The sequence below is a fragment of the Felis catus genome, chromosome F1 (assembly GCF_018350175.1).
Source record: "Felis catus isolate Fca126 chromosome F1, F.catus_Fca126_mat1.0, whole genome shotgun sequence".
NCBI classification, from domain to species: Eukaryota; Metazoa; Chordata; class Mammalia; order Carnivora; family Felidae; genus Felis; species Felis catus.
In genome coordinates, this window is record NC_058384.1 from 65,818,231 (window position 1) to 65,836,635 (window position 18,405).

Genomic DNA, 18,405 nt, shown 5'->3' on the forward strand with positions numbered 1-18,405 from the left:
TAACAACAGATCCGAAAACGGCAGGCGTCTTGCCCTACTCGTTCATTTATCCGGCGGGTATTCACGGGGCACCTGCCGTTCGCACCTTTTTCAGCTCTGCGGTACCTGTTTAGCATCCAGACTCTCGTCCCCCAGCCCACCTTATCCCAAACTTGGAAGTGAGTTCACAGACTTCCTTTTAGCTCAGGAACCTTGGCTGGCTGAACTTTGCCCAGAACACACAGGTTCTTAAGGGCCACAAAGAACCTCAAATTTGAGCTGGAAGGGGCAATTTCCAGTGAAATGTAATTGCCTCCCAGTACTGGGACACAGAGAGGTTGAAACTTCTTTTTTTTTTTTTAACATTTTAATTTTTTTTATTGTTTTTTAATTTTTTTGTCAATGTTTATTTATTTTTGGGACAGAGAGAGACAGAGCATGAACAGGGGAGGGGCAGAGAGAGAGGGAGACACAGAATCGGAAACAGGCTCCAGGCTCTGAGCCATCAGCCCAGAGCCTGACGCGGGGCTCGAACTCCCGGACCACGAGATCGTGACCTGGCTGAAGTCGGACGCTTAACCGACTGCGCCACCCAGGCGCCCCTTTATTGTTTATTTTTGAGAGAGAGAGCGATCAGGGAGGGGCAGAGAGGGAGGGAGACACAGAATCCGAAGCAGGCTCCAGGCTCCGAGCTGTCAGCACAGAGCCCGACGAGAGGGGCTCAAACTCAGGAACTGCGAGATCATGACCTGAGCCTAAGTTGGATGCTTAACTGACTGAGCCACCCACGTGTCCCTCTTGAGAGATTTAAACTTCTGAGACAGACTGATTGGAAAACCCACTACATTTTTGACTTATTGGTCTTTGAATCCAAACTGTATGTTTTGGGGTTTCAATTTTTTTTTTAAACACCTTTGTTCCTGTAGGTTTACTTTGCTTTTTGCTGTTGTCTATCTCTTATGAGTGCATATGTTGGGGTCCATACAATGCTTCTATCTATAGAGCAGACAGAGGTCCCAGTAGGTCCGGATTTCAAATTCTAGTGTCAAATTCTAATTTACTGTTTTCCCACATCTACTGTTGAAAAGGAAACGTCTATTATTCTATTTGTTATTACCTTGTAGGCTTTTTTTTTTCTCCAAAGATTTTCCATCTTTCCTTCCATTCTTTTCCAATGGAACATCTCATACTTAGACTCCAAAATTTCAGATTATCTAATTGCTTATCTGTTTTGCTGTTGAGGTGAAACACAATACAAAACAAGCCAGCTCAGTGGAATTTAGTACATTACAATGTTGTGCAACCACCAGCTCGAACTTGCCCAAAATTTATATTACCCAAGGGACTATCCCACAGCCATTATGCGGCCACCTACCCCCACCCTTCCCCCAGGCCAATCCCCTATTAGCTCATAATCCTCTTTCAGTCTCTGTGGATTTACTGTTGTATTTCATATGAACAGAATTACGCAACCTGGTTTCTTTTCCCCCAAACATCATGTTTCTGAGGCACATCCACGCTGTGTTGTTTTTCATTCCTTTTTATGGCTGAATGATGTTCCATTCTATGTAACTACCACATTTTGTGCAGCCATTTACTCACCGATGGGTATTTGGGCTGCTTCTTCCTATTCACTCTTCATTATTGCGAATAGTGCTGCCATGAACTTTTGCGTACATTTATCTGAACATCTGTCTTTAGGTTTTACGGGGATATACCTAGAAGTGGAAGGTCTGCGTCATATGGTTAATTCTACGCTTAGGTTTTTGGGGAAATGCCAAACCATTTTCCACAGAGGCAGTGCCACTTTGCATTCCCACCGGCGATACGAGAAGGCTGAAATTTTACATAGATAGATACTCTACTAGAAGTAAAAACTAATGCATTTTTATTTTTAATGTTCTTTTAAAATTTTTTAAGTGTTTATTTTAGAGAGAGAGAGGGAGGGAGGGAGCACAAGTGGGGGAGGGGCAGAGAGAGAGGGAGACCCAGAATCTGAAGCAGGCTCCAGGCTCCGAGCCACCAGCACAGAGCCCGATGCGGGGCTCGAACCCACAAACCGTGAGATCGTGACTTGAGCCGAAGTCGGACGCTTGACGGACTGAGCCACCCAGGTGCCCCTAATTATCAAATTTTGTAATATGCGACTTATCATCTCTAATCGCAAAGTGAGCTGGTCAGCACCCACAAAGAGCTCTCATGCCTTTGACATCTTCCGCCTTCTTTTTTGTTTGCTTTTGCTTAGTTTCTTTAGAATTTCTCAGTCCTTCCAGGTTGTAATCTCCTAAGATTTTAATAACAATGTTGTTTCCAAATGCCGCACTTAAACTTTACATTTTAACCGTCCCTTCATACCATTATCTGTGGAACACAGCATCACCTGTCCCCAGCACCCCTACCCCTGGCCCTGAGGACGACTGTCCCTGCATGGGGGCCGTGGGGCTGGACCGCCGCTCTCCCCATAAGCCGCTCACAGGGAGCACCCCTCACGTTCCCTGCTCCCGGCCTTCCTGCAAGAACACGCTTGACCAGCTGCCGCTCTCGCTCAGAATCTTGAAAAATAAAAGGTGTTTGTGACTTCAGAGCCTGGATTCCTGGCGGCCACTAAAGCTTGAAGGGAGGGGTAGTTGGTGTTTCTCTCTTTCCCCAAGTGACTTTAACTGTCATTTTAACCCAGGGGATTAATAAAAGTTCTTCCAGCATTCCGTTCTAGGACCTTCGCCTTTCGCTGAAAGGGGGGCCTCCGCACACAGACTATATTTTTGCAAAGACCCTGGTTTGAGCCACTCCTTGCCTGATGGCAGTTGGGGACAGCAGCACATGCCTTATTTCTTTGAAGACATAACATTTGTGACACTCGCTTCCTGGCCTCTCCCTACCATCTGCCCACTCTGTGTCTGCTGTAACCCTCACGGTTCAGACCAAAATGTCCATTCTGGGAGCCAATCACATGTCTACACGGGGGCCTCTTAAAATCGTCCTGTGGGCTCCGAGCCCCCAGGTATAAAGGACGCTGACAGTGACGTTCTTACAGCCTCCCCTCTGGATAACAACACAACCTTTGCTGGTTCTTCTCTCCCCTCTTGGTTCAGAAGGAAGAGGCAAAGAGGAGGCCCGAGAAGTTCAGCTTCGCTCACCGCATGCTCTGATTCTATGGGAGGTAGGGGGGGCTCAGCCTGGAGGTGACAATGGAGCAGGGGCTGCCCTGACTTCACGCCCAGCTGTGCAGTTTGCCAGAATGGCTACTTGTAACGAATGATCTCCACTAGGCCAACGGAAAGCTGTTTTCTGGTTAGTCATTTTCTTATGTCTCGACATTAAAAGATTGATACGTGAAAAAAAAAAAAAGAATACCACAATGAGTTCACATTTGTATAAATTTCTTTTCAAGTCCAGAACCACAGAGTTTTATTCCTTTAACTCACAGCAACTTCTTCTCCCATGAGGAAAAACTGGCCGCCGATGAACCAACACAAATATGTCCTCACCCACCCCACTCTATGCTACATCCCATTAGACCACACACGCAAGATGGTCTTAGGACAATACCAACACCATCATGAACAATATGATTACCGGAAACAAGGTAAGTATTGTTTTCTGACCCTGGGGTAGATCCCCTGTAGATAAGTAAACTGTTCTGCTTTAAAGGAGCTTGAAATAGTTCCAGACTTAACGGCTTGTCACCATCTTGACAAGTGGTTACGAGTAGCGTTGCATTTTGCTTTCAATGGTTAGGAATGGAAACTCTTGCTTGTTTGATTTATAATATTACAAAATGTTCACAGGGAGCAAGGTGTCCAGAGTGGCTGGGTAAGGGGTTCAGCACGTTCTTTCCCTAACTATCGGTGATAACAAGGGACATGATTTTCTAAATAAGCAATTTCAGAATTCTGGAAAATGACCAGAGATATACAATAGATTGAGAAATACTTACTCCAGAGCTACCTTACCCTCAGCAAGAACAACAGAGTGACTGACGCCAGGCTGCTCCCATCCCTCCCCTGGCTTGGTGATTCTGGAAGCCAAGGACCTACGGTTTTGCTGTCACCGGAAGGGTGTACCCAACCTGGAGCTCTGCAGAGAAGCCTCATGCCCAGGGAGGTTGTAGAAAATAATAACAATGGGTGGCAAAAATCAAAGGTCAACATGACTGCTGCCTAGGGCTGCAATACCCGTTAAGGCAAAGGATAGAATGGCCAAAATTTAACAGATATCAGGGAAATGAGTCAGCCATGGTGGGGCCTGATGAGCTGTCATGTATTCCTAGAAGTGTGGAACGTTGCACACATACTAAGGAGAGAGCAAAGCGGGCCACAGTTCTCTGCTTATCCCTGGCCAGACACGAAGCTTTGCACAGAAAAAGTAGAGGCCAGGGCGGATTTGCAAGCTGCTTGAATGGTAAATGTGTGTGTGCTCCAATCCACACAAAAGATGTCCCCTCGACAAAAGATGTAACCCTTACCAGTGCTGCTAACACACAAATTTCAACCAAGAGAATTTGAAGATGTAATCGGCTTTATGAAACGATTCATGAATCGCGCAGCATCCCATCTAGGAAGTCGAGATGGGAGTGACTTCCAGGGAGGCAGGAAGTAGGAAGAAGAAGGAGAAGAGGGGAGGGAGGGAAAGAAGGAAAAGAGATCTTCTTGCGGTGACCACTTTGCAGTGTAGACAAAGACCCAAGGATGACATTTTACGCCTGAAACTAATATAACACCAGTTGTCACCTCGATAAAAAAGCAAAGTGAGGAGGGCAGCCAGAATCCAGAGAACTAGCCCAGGCAGGTAATGAAATAAACAAAACCACAATCAAAGAGCCTCAAATAACCATCAAAGAGTGGATGAATAAAAAAAAGATAGTATATTCATACCGGAGATCTATTGAGCAATAACAAGAAATATGGAATGACTTACAACCATATACTAGGTGGAAAAAAAAAAGCCCAGATACAAAGAGTACATATAAGTGATTCCGTTTTTTTCCTTTTTTTAATTTTTCTTTTTTTTTTAATTTATTTTTGAGAGAGAGAGAGAGAGCTAGAGAGCAAGTAGGAGAGAGAGAGGGAGATAGAATCCCAAGCAGGCTCCACACTGTCAGCACGGAGCCCGATGCTGGGGCTGGAACTCACAAACCGTGAAATCATTACCTGAGCCAAAGTCAAGACTGAGCCATCCAGGTGCTCCTTTTCCTCTTTGTTTTAAGTTAAATTTAATTTACTTAATATACAGTGTCATCTTGGCTTCAGGAGTAGAACCCAGTGATTCATCTCTTACATAGGACACCCAGTGCTCATCCCCTAAAGTGCCCTCCTTAATGCCCATCACCCATTTAGCCCATTCCCCCCACCCACCACCCTACAAACCCTCAGTTTGTCCTCTGTATTTAAGAGTCTCTTATGGTTTATATAAGTGGTTTTATTTTAATAAAATTACAGAAAAGACAAATCAAAGCTTAGCCATATCAGTAAGCATACCAGTATTTGCAAGGATTCCTGGTTGGTGGTAGGTTTAGCTGCCAGTGGGTATGGGGGTAACTGGGGTAATGGGATGTGCTGTATCTTGACCGTGGTCTTGCTTACATAAGTGTATATGTATGTCAAAACGAATGGAATTGTATACTTAAAATAGATGCATTTTATGGTATGTAAATTATACATTCATAAAGTTGATTCAAAATTTCTAAAATGAAACCAAAAAAAATGTACCGGGTACAAAGGGCATCGACAGACTGAAGAAGGTGGGCATTGCATCTCTAGTCAAGTGGATACGGTCCCCACTGTTTCTTCCTCGACCAGTTCACGAGTGTGCCTGTCCCGTGTTTCAGGGTTTGACGAGTGTTACTTGAATTAGTGAATGAGTCTTGAAGAAAACAAAGTCCAGACAAAGGTATCTGAGATAGGGCCACCCTTGGGGGGGTTTGTCTTCCATATACATCCTGTGCCTTGATCCCACCCCAATCCTGGGGACCGGCTCTCTCGTTCCGTTTTGTTAACCATCCGCGACACGTCTGCCCCACCGCACACGTGGCCTGCTCACTCTTTCTCTCTTCGTGTTTGGAATAAGTTGGAAAGAGTAGCATCGTTGTATTTGGGGGGAAAAAGGCTTGGCAAGGAGCAACGCTGCATTTTTCCTTAAGAGTTTAGTGAAAAAATGGGGGCGCTAAAGGGATATGGGGTTTGGGGGCCACTTAAGAAACATTTAAAGAAAAAGGGAAACACCAATCCTTCAAAACCTATAACCATGTCAGGAGTAAACATATGAGGAGAGACTGTCAATAGAACAGTGAGTCCAGCTTGGATATGGTTTGTTTGGGTTTGATTTTCACTGAGCACGTTTTACCCGCAGAAAACACATCTTCATCATGATCACCGTCCTAGAGGAGTTTGCATATTAGAAGGGGAAGCACGACCTAGGGAGCCGCTGTGCAGGGAGAAATGAGATACACACCGAAGAGAGTTGAAGGGCTTCCCACCAATGGGTCAAGGAAGACTCTGGAGGATGTGAACCATAATGGGCTTTGAAAGTTGAGGACTATGGAACGAATGGAGGCATTCCATAGAGGGTTACACAACTAGACTGGTTTGTGTGAACTGATGATCATAAAGCAGAAACAGGAAAAACAAATTAAATGGAGGGTGGAAAGAAGGGTATCACTCTGATGTCCCAGGCTCCCGGGCCGTTGGGGAAGGCGTGGCGAGGAAGCTCACGGGATGTCTTGATAGGAGCTGTGGAAGAGACATGGCAGACTCTGGGTGCGTTGGAGGAGTGAGGAGTCAGGAGACAGAAGCTAAGACGGGTAAAGCTGGAATGTGAGATCAGAAACTGGGAAGAGAGGAGGAAACCCAGAGAACTCACCAGCGCTTCTTAAACCACAATGCAACAACTATCAGAAGAATGAGGGGCACTGTCACAGCCAACAGGATCAAGTACATGGAAAGGTGGTGTCCTGTGGGTATTAGAGAGACACAACGGACGTCATTTTTGACCCACTGCCGGTTCGACTCTGTCCACTGATTCCCCATCTCAACAGGTGCATCGGATATGAGTGCCGTCTTCAAACAACCTTGTCACTCCGTTCTCACACCTGCCCAGAGGAGGGTGCCTCATCTCTTCCCCAAGCCTCTGACATCCGAGCCCCCCTTGTGCTCCATCCTTACTTTCCTGAAATCACTTGTATTCATTCTTTCCCGATACCGCACTCCCCTCGTTCCGGTGCCATGAAACTTTCCTCTGCCCAACCCTCTAGGCTCAAGAGCCACCTTCTCCCACCTACAGGCTCTACCTTACTCACCCCAGTAGAGGACCATGTCCCGGCCTCCTAGACTGCTGTGTCTCACCCGGCAAGACAGGCCGGCTGCCTCTTGTGCTACCACGTCCAGGGTCACCCGAAGATACCACGTCCCGTCGGCGTGGGGCAGGACGTCGCCTCGCCGGGTGCCCTGCTGCTCCTGCTCACCCCGCATCCACATCACCCACACTGGCTTTGGGTAGAAGCCGGAGACATGGCACACCAGCAGCAGACGGCCAGGACCGGGACTGGGGCCACTGGACAGCCAGGCCACTGGCCTCACTGCAGAGGGCATGAAAGGTATTCAGACGGAGATTCCAACACACAGCTCAAGGGGGTAACCGCATCGGTATGTACATATTATCCTGCTCTAGGAAACTTGTACCCAGAAAATCCTAACCTCCTTGAACTCGTCCTTGTCCCTACTTTGAAAGGGATGGTGGGAAGGAGCATATATAGAAAAATCTTAGAGGCAGGGGACGTACAAACCTTGCTTCTGGAGATCCACCTTCCCTGCATCGAAGAGACCCAAGGCAAATCGGGGACAGGTGTTTGCGGTGAGGCTGTGCACCGTTTCCCTGATGGCTTCATACTGGTTCATGAGGTCACAGGCGCTCTGGGCTCTGCTATCACTCTTTAGAGATGGCACCCAGGACATGTTTTGGAAGCTCAGGAAATCTGATCCTTGATAAGCTGCCCGTAAGAAGCCTTTTGCAATGTCACTAGAATGTAGCTCACAGCCAGCTGCCACCTGTATTTCCATGGGATCTGGGAGGAAGGAGGAAGGAGAAAGACAGATTTGTGGGTGGGAAAATGAGACAAATGATATAAGGACTTGATTGAAAAGTGGAGCCGGAAGGTTTCGTAGAGGTGTGGGCGTCAGCCAAAGATGTGTTTGATCAGGAAGAAGGAAGAGAATTCGGGGGATGGGGAAGGGGCCATAGGGATACATGCCAAGAATTAAGAATTTGGTTTGAAGAAGTCAGGGAAATGATAGGAAGGTGGAGGTCCGAGTCCACGTGAAGGGTCTCCTGCAAGTAGAGGGCCACGTGACATGGGTCGTGATGGTTGTTGGGCTATAGCATAAACCTTGGAAGAGCCTGAATGGAGGAAGAGATCACAGTTTAAGGGAGTCAGGCACAGAGGGGCACGACTGTGTGTCTCTGTGTTTTAGGCCGCAGAACGGAGACCACTGAGGAAAGCTAAAAATGAGCAAGAAAAAAGGAGTCAGAAGAAGAAAGAGTCTAGGAAGTCTTGAGGAGCCCAAATCTGGAAGGACCCCCGAGTTGATTCATGAAGATGTTTATCCTGGGACAGGAACAACAGGCAATGGTCCCGAAGGGTGTGCGCATGCTTCCTGGAAATCGAAGCACCTTCCGAGGGAACTCACATGTTAAGTGCAATTGATCGGCATACTCTTCGGTCTCCCGAGTTAATCCGATGAAGTAGACGCGGAACAGAAGCTCCAGATCGATCAACTCCTCGTCGCTGAAGTTGCCTTTAGACCATGAGCGCAGGAAAATGATCGTGCCGGACTCGCTGTCCCAGCCGTGAGTCTGCATGTCACCCAGCCAGCCTGAGCCCTGGTGCTGTGCCCAGGACTGGTTGGCAAAGGAGAAGATATGGGCGACATGGAACGAGAGGGGTTCCTGGGCTGCTGTGGGTAGTAGAGCATCAGGTCGTTTAAGGGAAAAAAAGAAGCAAGCAGGAAAGAGAAGTTGGGAGGTGAAGCAGTTATGAAGGAGGGGAGGAGAGACAGAGAGGGCAGGGGGAGAGGGAGAGGAGGAGCGAGAGGAGGGGGTAGAAGGAGGGAGAAAGAGGGAGAGAGGGGGAGAGAGGGGCAAGCCACGACGAGGTTAATGATGACATTTCCCTGACTCGGGCCCCACGCTCACCACCTTTCAAGGAGCGGACCTAACCCGGGCCGGGACCTCTCAGGGTGCGGACGCTCCAGCCACCTGAGAATCCCGATCGTCTTGGGAGAGGCCGCCGGGCTCTGCCCGGAGCTGGGGACCGGGCGGGCGGCAGAGGCTCTTACCTCGTGCACCGTGACCTCCCAGGAGAAGGGCAGCCAGCAGGGTGACCTGTAGAGACACCATGTCACCTGGAGAGGTTTCCCCACTCCCCTCTGTCTTCAGCCAACCTGCCTGGCACTGTCTCTGCTCTGACTTCCTTCTTCCACCGACAAGCCGTCCTCCCCCCCAACTGCTGATCGAAGTAAAAAAGCTCTGTTGCTCCCTCTCCAGCCTCCAGCCTCCTACGCGGGCTCTCATTTCCCCTCCAGCTCCCACCAAGACTGTCCCCCTGCCTGGCTTCCAGCTCCTCTCTTGTCTCCACCCCCCACCACGCCCGCTTCCCTCCGCCAGGATCCTGTAGGGAGTTGTGTGTGACACTGGAGCGTCGCCGCGCCTCCCTGGGACTCACGTCTCATCGCTACAGCAAAACACAGAAACCGCACCATTTGGCTGCGTCCGGCTTGTTCTAACAGATCAGGGGTCCAGCTCTGCCTCTGTCCCATCCAGCCCCCTCTCTGGATGGTCCATCCCTCTCCTCCCCTTTCCAGAATCTTCAGAGTCTGCTCTTTCCCGCCTCACCCCGTATCCCCCCACCTCTCTCCTCCCCAGATTCTCGCAGGCACCTTTTTGTAAGTTGGAGGATTTGTGTTCTCAGGTCAGCGCCAGCTCCCCGGGCACCTTGATAAGCCATCGCTGGCTCCCCCTTCCCCCGAGAGAGGAAAGTGCAGCCACCCCAGTGTGCACAGGACCATGAAAAGTGTAAAGAATTTGCCCGCCTATTGAATCTAACTCATACATCCATTCACCAAAAAGTCACTCAACACATGCTTGGTTCCAAGCATCTTAACAGAGTTGTGAATGGATAGAGCCTGACAGTGCGTTCAGCCAAGGCAGAAGTGTATTTTCAGCCAAGAATTGAATTCGGGGACACGTTTGTCAGCATTGATAACAAGGCGGGAAATCACACTCAGTGAGCTATTTCTTTCTTTCTTTCTTTTTAAAGTTTATTTATTTGTTTTGAGAGAAACAGAGACAGCGTGAGTGGGGGGAGAGGCAGAGAGAGAGAGGAAGAGAGAGAGAATCCCAAGCAGGCTCCCCACTGTCAGCATAGAGCCTGACTTGGGGGCTCGAACCCGCGAGGCCATGAGATCATGACCTGAGCTGAAGCCAGGAGCCAGACGCCAAACCGACTGAGCCACGCAAGAGCCCCTCGGTGAGCTCTTTCTATTATGGCCACCGATACCTGGCGATTTCCACGTGCCACAAACTTCCAAGAGCCACCATCCACAATTTCAGCCCCAGCCAGATCTCGCTCACGTCCCAGATCCTGTCATCGCCCAAATCTTCTTATTCATGGCAAACTCTGGTTTTAGGAGGCCACAGTCCACACAAGGCTGTGTGGTTATTACATTTTTTCCCACGGGCTCATAGGAAAACTACAGCTCCCTGCTTCCTCGCCTTGGGGCTGGGGCCGCTGAGCTCTGGGCATGGAATGTGTTGTGCTTCAGACGTGGCCTCTGACCACCTTCCTGCAGGATTCTGAGAACCGCTGCCTCCAGTAGGAGTTTCCGAGGCAGAGGCCATAGGCCATTGGCTGGCATCAGAAATCAACCGTATTGTATTTGGTCTCTAAGATTCCCAAGTTCACTTATTTTTTTTTTAAGTTTATTTCTTTTTTTTTTTTATTTTTTTTAACGTTTATTTATTTTTGAGACAGAGAGAGACAGAGCATGAACGGGGGAGGGTCAGAGAGAGAGGGAGACACAGAATCTGAAACAGGCTCCAGGCTCTGAGCTGTCAGCACAGAGCCCGACGCGGGGCTCGAACCGCGAGATCATGACCTGAGCCGAAGTCGGCTGCTTAACCGACTGAGCCACCCAGGCACCCCTAAGTTTATTTATTTATTTTGAGAGGGAGAGAGAGACAGATGGCAGGCAGGGCAGAGAAAGAGGGAGAGAGACAGGATCCCAAGCAGGCTCCGCACTGTCAGCGCAGAGCTGGATACGGGGTTTGAACTCACGAGCTGTGAGATCGTGACCTGAGCAGAAGCCCAGAGTCGGATGCTTAACCCGCTAAGCCACCCAGGCGCCCCTCTCACGTTTACTTATCACTGGGACCCAACCTGGCCACAGCGGTTAGTATTATAGAACCTGTAACCCTGTAACTTGCCCCCCTCCCGAACTCAGAACAAAGTGAGGTAAAGACACAGCGTAAGATCTATCGATCAAATCGTCCACATCACTTCTGATGAAGCTTCTAGAGAACTTCCCTTATGCGTGTAATCCAAGTACTCTTGGTGGCCTTGACCTCCAAATGAAGTGGTCTTACTGTTATAAACTGAGTACTTGTGTCCCCTCCCCCACCAAATTTATACGTGGGAGACCTACCCTCCCCCTCACCCCCTGCAGGGTGGTTCTATTAGAAGATAGGGCCTCCAGGAAGGCAGTCATTGTTACACAGGTGCTAACAGGGGGGCCTTACAAGGAGAAATGCCAGGGAATGAGCTCGCTCTCTCTCCCTCTGTCCTCACGCACCAAGGAAAGGTGATGTGAGGACACATCAAGAAGGCAGCTGTCCGCAAACCAAGAAAGAGAGACTCCACCAGAAACCAAACCCTGGCTCTTCTAGCCCCAAGAACTGGGAGAAAGTGACGGTGTGGGGGTCAGGCCCGGGCAGTCGAGCTCGCCCAGTGCGGGCCGAGCCCCCGTGCAGAGTGAGCACAGGCCGGAGGAGAGCAGACCGAGCCTGTGGGTGTGGGACAGGTTCTACTGTCGCTTTTTCTCCAGGAGTCACTCGTGAGACAATCCACGTGATTGCCACGGGAAAGAGCACAGACTGATGAAAGAAGGGAGAAGAACGTGGGAAAACTCGGCCTCAGGGGAACGAGAAGAGCAGGGACAGCCCAGCCCAGGATGTGGCCGTGCCGGGCCAGTCACCCCAACAGAAGCTGGAAACCCGCGTTCCTGGGACCCGTCCTCTCCTTGCTCCCTGTCACTTGTCTGTGTGACCTGCATAGTATGCCTCTTCCCGTGGGGGCCGGGGACAGCCGTGACCCCCGCTGCCTCCCGCAGCCCACGCCCCCTCCACATCTGCTGGGCACTCTGCCTCAGTGGCCACATAAAATGCAGACCTGATTACGTCAGGCTCGTTCTTAAAATATTTCGGTTACTTCCACGAAAAGCCAGCTAAACTCATCCTAAATTGGTCAGTTTTATGCCCGGAGGCTCACGTGGCTGGCACCCCAACAGAAAGGCAGGTGGGGTGGGCAGGGGGCTCTGTGAGGAGGGGGCTGAAGCTATTTGCAGTAGTGAATGCTCAGGAACACAGACCCCAGGGTCTGGAGTCTGTAGAAAAGGCATCGGGGAGAGGAAGTGGGTACAGGTGAGCCTGTAGACACACACGGCCCAGATGGGATAATCTGACAGGGGAGCGGCCTCCTGGGATCAGAAGGTTGTGGTTGTGCTGCGGGCCCCCTGCTCTGCCTCTGGCGACAGCCTTCCCCAGGCGCCCTCTGCTCGTCCAGAAGTCCTGGTCCTTGGCCCTCCCCAATTCACCTCCATGGGTGATGTTTGCCCCTCAGAGAGCTCTCCTGGGTTCCCTGTGGTCGCGGCCAAGTTCACAGGACCTGCCCCCTGCCCTGCCATCCCCTGCCTGGTAAGCCTCACCCTCTGCCCAGTTCTCTGTTGGAGAAACCCCACAGCCACATGCCCTTCCTGGCCTTTTCACTTCCCCATCAGCACGCCTGCGGGCTACCCCCTTCCTCCGGGTCCCAGCAGCAGCCCTGCCCCCTTCCCCGTCCTCCACCTGCCCCCCACCCACAGCACTGAGGGCGGGATAGTCCCCCAGGAGGACCCCCTGCAGAATGCTTCCCCCACAAATAACTTCTCTGATGAAGGGGAACTGACGTTCTCTAGCCCGCCTTCAACTGCAACAGTGTCTGACTTGGTCCACGTTCACATCCATTTCTACTTACAGAGTCTTTTCTTTCTCTGTTTCCCGGGTCTCATTTCTGACTTTTCTAGCTTGAGTCCACATTGTTTTCTACTCACCCTTCATGTGAGATCCCAGGCCCTCCTCTCTTTTACCGCCCCTGCTGCCTTCCCTCCTCATCCATTCGTTCAAAGACCCACCACCCCTTGGCTAAAATCTGAGAGCTATGGCACTACCTTATCACGTTGACCCTTAGATTTCTGTGTGTAATTATATATGAACCACGGGCTTTTTTTTTGTTTTTTGCAAGACAGAAGTAGATATTTTTTGCAAGGTGAAGGTTTGCATAATCCATTTTTACAGTCCCACACTCTCATGCAAAGCAAAGACTAACTATACCACAAGATTTGGGGTCAAAATTTGAACAACGTTAATTTGTTGGCATTGACGACATCTTCTTATTGACATCGTCACTTCATTTTTATTTTATTTTTATCTTTTTCAAATTGTTTACTTCATTTTTCTTTTTAAAAAACCCCTTAATCCTTTGAAACTTGCAAGGAATTAAGTACATTCAGTTGGGATTCGAATATCATTCTGCGTTTACCAAGTTTACTAAAATGTCGTGCCACATTAGGACTGAGGGCGTCAACGTAAAGGATATTTGGAAGCCCACGTTTGGCTTTTGTTTTATTAAAAGTTCAAATTAGCAGTATCTTTAAAAATATACGGTTGTATTTCTGTCCCTTGAGAAAAAAACTAGAAGTAGGCAGTTCAGGGGCTTGGGTGCTGGTTTCCTCTTTTGTTTGGGGCTTTTTTCTTATTTTTTGTTTTACCTTGTTTTGTCCTATCATGGTCTTCACCACTCCAGGTCCTCATTCTGAAGGTCACCCCGTGCTCCGAGATGGTTGCTGAAGGTCGTTCCTGCAAACGCACCTTTCCACCAGCAATCAGGAAAAAAAGAGGGGGCTGGGCACACCCACCTCCTGCTATCTCAGCGCACTTCACGGAGGTTGTACAGTCCATCGGTCAGAGCACAGTCACGCAACCACACCAGCTACAGGGTGCCTAACGGTTGCAGCCTTTCTGCTGCCCAGCTAATAACTGGGGGGTTGATTTATTCCAGAGAAGGTGGAGAATAGATTCTAGAGACAACCCGTGTCTCTGCGAGGAGCCCAATCCACCTATCCATTTAGGCACGTAGGTATGATATATGGTTGGTCAATAGTTTGCTTGAGTAATGCTGCTCAAAGCTCAAAGACCAAGGGTTCTTTTCTCAGGACACGTTACGCCCAAATTAGGGGTGGTGCTGGCTCCTGTCGACAGTCATCTCTGGCTTTCTTGCTGAAGCAGAATGTGTTGTGCTCTGGGAATGGAAGGAGTCGTAATCAGGCCAGCCGGCGCCTCTGTCTTGGAACAGACCCAAAATTGGGTCTCAGGAAGAATCTTCGTATTCCCTGTGGACGCTCTCAGCCCCCTGGGAGCAAACCCCGGATTCAAGCGATAGTCTTTGACCAGATCTCCAAAAGCCACGAGAAATGTCCAGTTCCTAATTCTACCCACAGCTCAACCGATTATTGGTTACCGCTCTGCATTTAGCAGATAATATAAAAATTGTGGCACATGAGGTGGAGGTTAGAGTACATAGTCTAAAAGTCGCTGCCACGCAAGTTCAACATAGGCGGTATTTACAAGAGACGTAGAGTGTGCTCATTCCTAGATAATGGAAAATCAAGCCTTGAGTTTGCCAGAGCGTGGGAGACCTACACGAGGGCCCAGATGCTGTCATGTTGTGTAGGGTTGTCTCCTCATCTTTCACGTAGCCTGATATCATCCCCTTACTTTAAGGGACTTAGCAAACTGGTGAAATTGACAGAACAAATTTCTCGGAAACGTTGTTCACCGCACCACATAGGAACTGATGGGAGAAATTTCCGTGTGGCCTGAGGACCAGGAAAACCTATACTTATCCTGAATGACTCACCTTTCTATATCTTCTAGGCCCTTCTAGGCCCTGCCTCAGTCACTGCAGAGTCCTCCCGTGACTTAAAACTCACAGCCAGTGTTTAGGAGGGCATCAAGATGCTTTTTTAAATTTATTCCATTCTTGGTGTCATCCTACTTTACTAGCCAAATATTCCCTTGGATTCTATTCCCGTATTACCGTTGACAAACTTTTCATCATATATGCGTGTTTTTACAAGTAATTCCAATGACTGACTAACAAGTTAGTGTGAATTTAAGCGTGGGGTTTGTAAGCCACTTGTTCCTTCAGGAACAAGGACACAGAAATTTTGTTTTAATCTCCACTGCCACCCAGAGGTAAAATATAGAAATTTATCCCAATCTGTAGCCTTGGGCAATTCCAAAAAACCCTCACATTTCTAACCAGAGGGTTTTGATGTTGCACATTTTGATTCTGTGCTTAGAAATGAAAGTACTTGATACGATATTTTATATTTTTATGTCTTTTTTTCCCCTGGCGTTTTATCCATGGTGCAACCCATTATCCCAATGGTTATTCAGTCTCTTTATTCTGTAGAACATAATTTTAAAACGTTTTCCAATATTTGTTTTGTCCTGTTGTGTTTTGTCTGTAGACTCGTAAGCGCAGATAGTTGAGCAAATATTCTCCTTCATTTGTGGCCGCCGGACAGTTCTTGGTCTGAGCAGACCACCTCTGTAAACTACCTGATCTGTTCATCCCCCCACTCCCTTCTCCCCACATTTTACTGTCTTGATGGGCTGTCCTTCTGTCCCTGTGTGTTCTTAGAAAACGTGGTGTTTTTTGATGTATACAAGTTCAATTTCCACAAAAGGTATTAAACTGTATGCTTTATTTACTAGCATGTCTCATTGAGCACTGCTTTAAAGACGTTACCACAGTGCTCTGTGTACATGCGTATTTTATTTTTAGAATTCCAAATACTTCTTTCAGTCGTCCACCATTAATTCTGTCCAGTGTATACTTGGTGGACAAGAAAGCTTTGATTTTGTAAAGGAAAATGCAACAGTGTTTATTTTTTGTGTATTTGTTTTTTCAGAAAGCCCATCCATTCTATACACTTCGTGGTACAGAAGCAACAATTTGCAAAACAGTGAAATCATCCGTGTTGCCCCCACTCCTCCTGGACAGGCCCGTCTCCTAAGGGAGGAGAACCCAGGACTCTTGCCTGGCAGGACCCCCCCTTAGTTCCGGGTCCCTGGGAAGGACCAAGCCCTTGGAGCCTGCCCCGCTGCTGAATGGGGGCCGTGTACATGTCTATGGCAGGCGGGTGAATGACCACCCTGGGCCATTTCTCGCCAAGGCTCTGCAGCCTCCAATTAGGGAACTTAATTTAAGAAATAATTCCTCACCAATAGGTCATAAAAATATTCTGCCTTGTTCTATGCTGCTAACTTTGTAGTACTGTCTTTTACATTTATGACTTTATCCCATTGCGAATAAATCTTTGCTCTACTCTTTCAAATCTATTTGTAGTCATTTATTCTTCCATATAATATAAAAATTAAATTGCTATGTGCCTCCAAAAATCCAGCTGGAATTTTAATTAGGAATTTACTGATGCTATAGAATAATTTAAAGAGAAGTACGCTTTTTTATAATGATAACTCCTTCCATCCAACTCTGATGAATTAGAAATACTGTTAGGATCATTAAGCGTTTTTATAATTTCTCTGTAGAATTCTCATATATTCTTTCTTTAGCTAATTCTTGGCTATTTTATAGATTTTGTTGCTATTATAAGTGGCATTTAATTTTACCTTATTTTCTCTTGTTGCTTATATAAAAAGTGCTGTTGACTTTCTAATATTTATTTTGTGGCTAAAGAACTTGCTAAATTTTTTAAATCTTTTTCTATTTTTTTTTTTTTATTTTAGAGAGAGAAAAGAGAGGTTGTGAGCAGGGGAAAAGGGCAGAGGGAAAGAGACAGAGAATCCCAAGCAGGCTCCACACTCAGCGCAGAACCCAACTCCGGGCTTGATCCCAAGACCCTGGCATCATGACCTGAGTCAAAATCAGATGCTCAACCGACTGAGCCACCCAGGCGCCCCAAGAACTTGCTAAAAAAAATTTTAATGTCTCTTTTTGAGAGAGAGAGAGACAGACAGACAGAACACAAGCAGGGGAGAGACAGAGATGGAGACACAGAATCTGAAACGGGCCCCAGGCTCCGAGCTGTCAACGCAGCGCCTGCTGCGGGGCTCAAACTCACTAACCGTGAGATCATGACCTGAGCTGAAGTCAGATGCTTAACCGACTGAGCCCCCCAGGGGCCCCAGAAGTTTTTATATTAGCTCCAGTTGTTTACTCTTAATTCCAATTAAATTCCAATTCCTAGAATTCTAATTCTAGGTAGAAATCATACTATCTCAAAAAAAAACAAAAAACAAAAAACACCAAGAATAAGAAGATACTCATTTTCTTAAAATCCTTACGATTTTTATTTATACGTTAAATTTTTACCTAGATAAGTTCCTAAACTCTCCTATTATTCCCATTGTTTTGCTTATTTTTTAATTTTCTTGCATACAATTATATGATCTGCAAATAATAATAATTTTTCTTCAATTTCGATTTCCATGCCTCCTTATTTCCCTTGCCTTCCTGGATTAAGGATGGCTTGTAGTATTCCACAGAAGAGCGAAGATTCCAGTGGGCGGTCATCTGGTCCTCGGTTCTCGCTGGAATACTTTTAAACCTTCAGAAGCAAGTAAGTGCCCTGCAGGCTGCTTGCTCCCACGTTCCCTCCATTCTGGGCTGGTCAGGTTTTACCAGAGGGGACATTGCAAGACATCAAATGCTCTTTTTGTAACTCTGGACGTGATTATTTATATATATGTTTTATATATTAATACAAATATATATTAATATAAATATAAATATATTTTATCTATAAATATATATATAAATATAAATATATTTTATATAAATATAAAATAAATATATTTTATTTTCTTCGTCTGTTCAAGTAAGGGATTCTATGGATTTTTTTTTTAATTTTTTTAACGTTTATTTATTTTGGAGACAGAGAGAGACAGAGCACGAACAGGGGAGGGGCAGAGAGAGAGGGAGACACAGAATCGGAAACAGGCTCCAGGCTCTGAGCGGTCAGCACAGAGCCCGACGCGGGGCTCGAACTCACGGACCGCGAGATCATGACCTGAGCCGAAGTCGGACGCTTAACC

At 47.5% G+C, this 18,405-nt stretch overlaps 1 protein-coding gene across 2 annotated transcripts; it reads right to left on the reverse strand.

Moving 5' to 3' along the window:
- Positions 1 to 5,379: 5,379 nt before the first annotated feature.
- LOC101080762 (T-cell surface glycoprotein CD1c) lies at positions 5,380 to 9,489 on the reverse strand. Of its 2 annotated transcripts, none has more exons than XM_045048994.1 (6): positions 9,309 to 9,489; positions 8,661 to 8,924; positions 7,760 to 8,038; positions 7,274 to 7,552; positions 6,838 to 6,928; positions 5,380 to 6,707 (listed from the first exon to the last, which is right to left on the reverse strand). In XM_045048994.1, exons 1-6 carry the CDS (start codon positions 9,367 to 9,369, stop codon positions 6,686 to 6,688), a joined length of 996 nt encoding a protein of 331 aa, XP_044904929.1. In that variant the 5' UTR covers positions 9,370 to 9,489; the 3' UTR covers positions 5,380 to 6,685. The 2 variants fall into 2 exon arrangements, with proteins under 2 accessions (XP_044904929.1, XP_044904928.1); XM_045048993.1 differs by having other exon boundaries at positions 8,661 to 8,927; positions 9,309 to 9,488.
- Between the last annotated feature and the right edge of the window lie 8,916 nt (positions 9,490 to 18,405).

What these genes read in the sequence shown, in the direction of transcription:
- LOC101080762 (XM_045048993.1), bottom strand. Translation starts at nt 9,369, where the DNA reads ATGGTGTCTCTACAGGTCACCCTGCTGGCTGCCCTTCTCCTGGGAGGT. An exon ending in CGATCAATTGCACTTAACAT is followed by an intron (nt 8,039 to 8,660) that starts GTGAGTTCCCTC and finishes CCTTCCTCCCAG; the next exon opens with ATCCCATGGAAATACAGGTG. An exon ending in GGACATGGTCCTCTACTGGG is followed by an intron (nt 6,929 to 7,273) that starts GTGAGTAAGGTA and finishes TAATACCCACAG; the next exon opens with GACACCACCTTTCCATGTAC.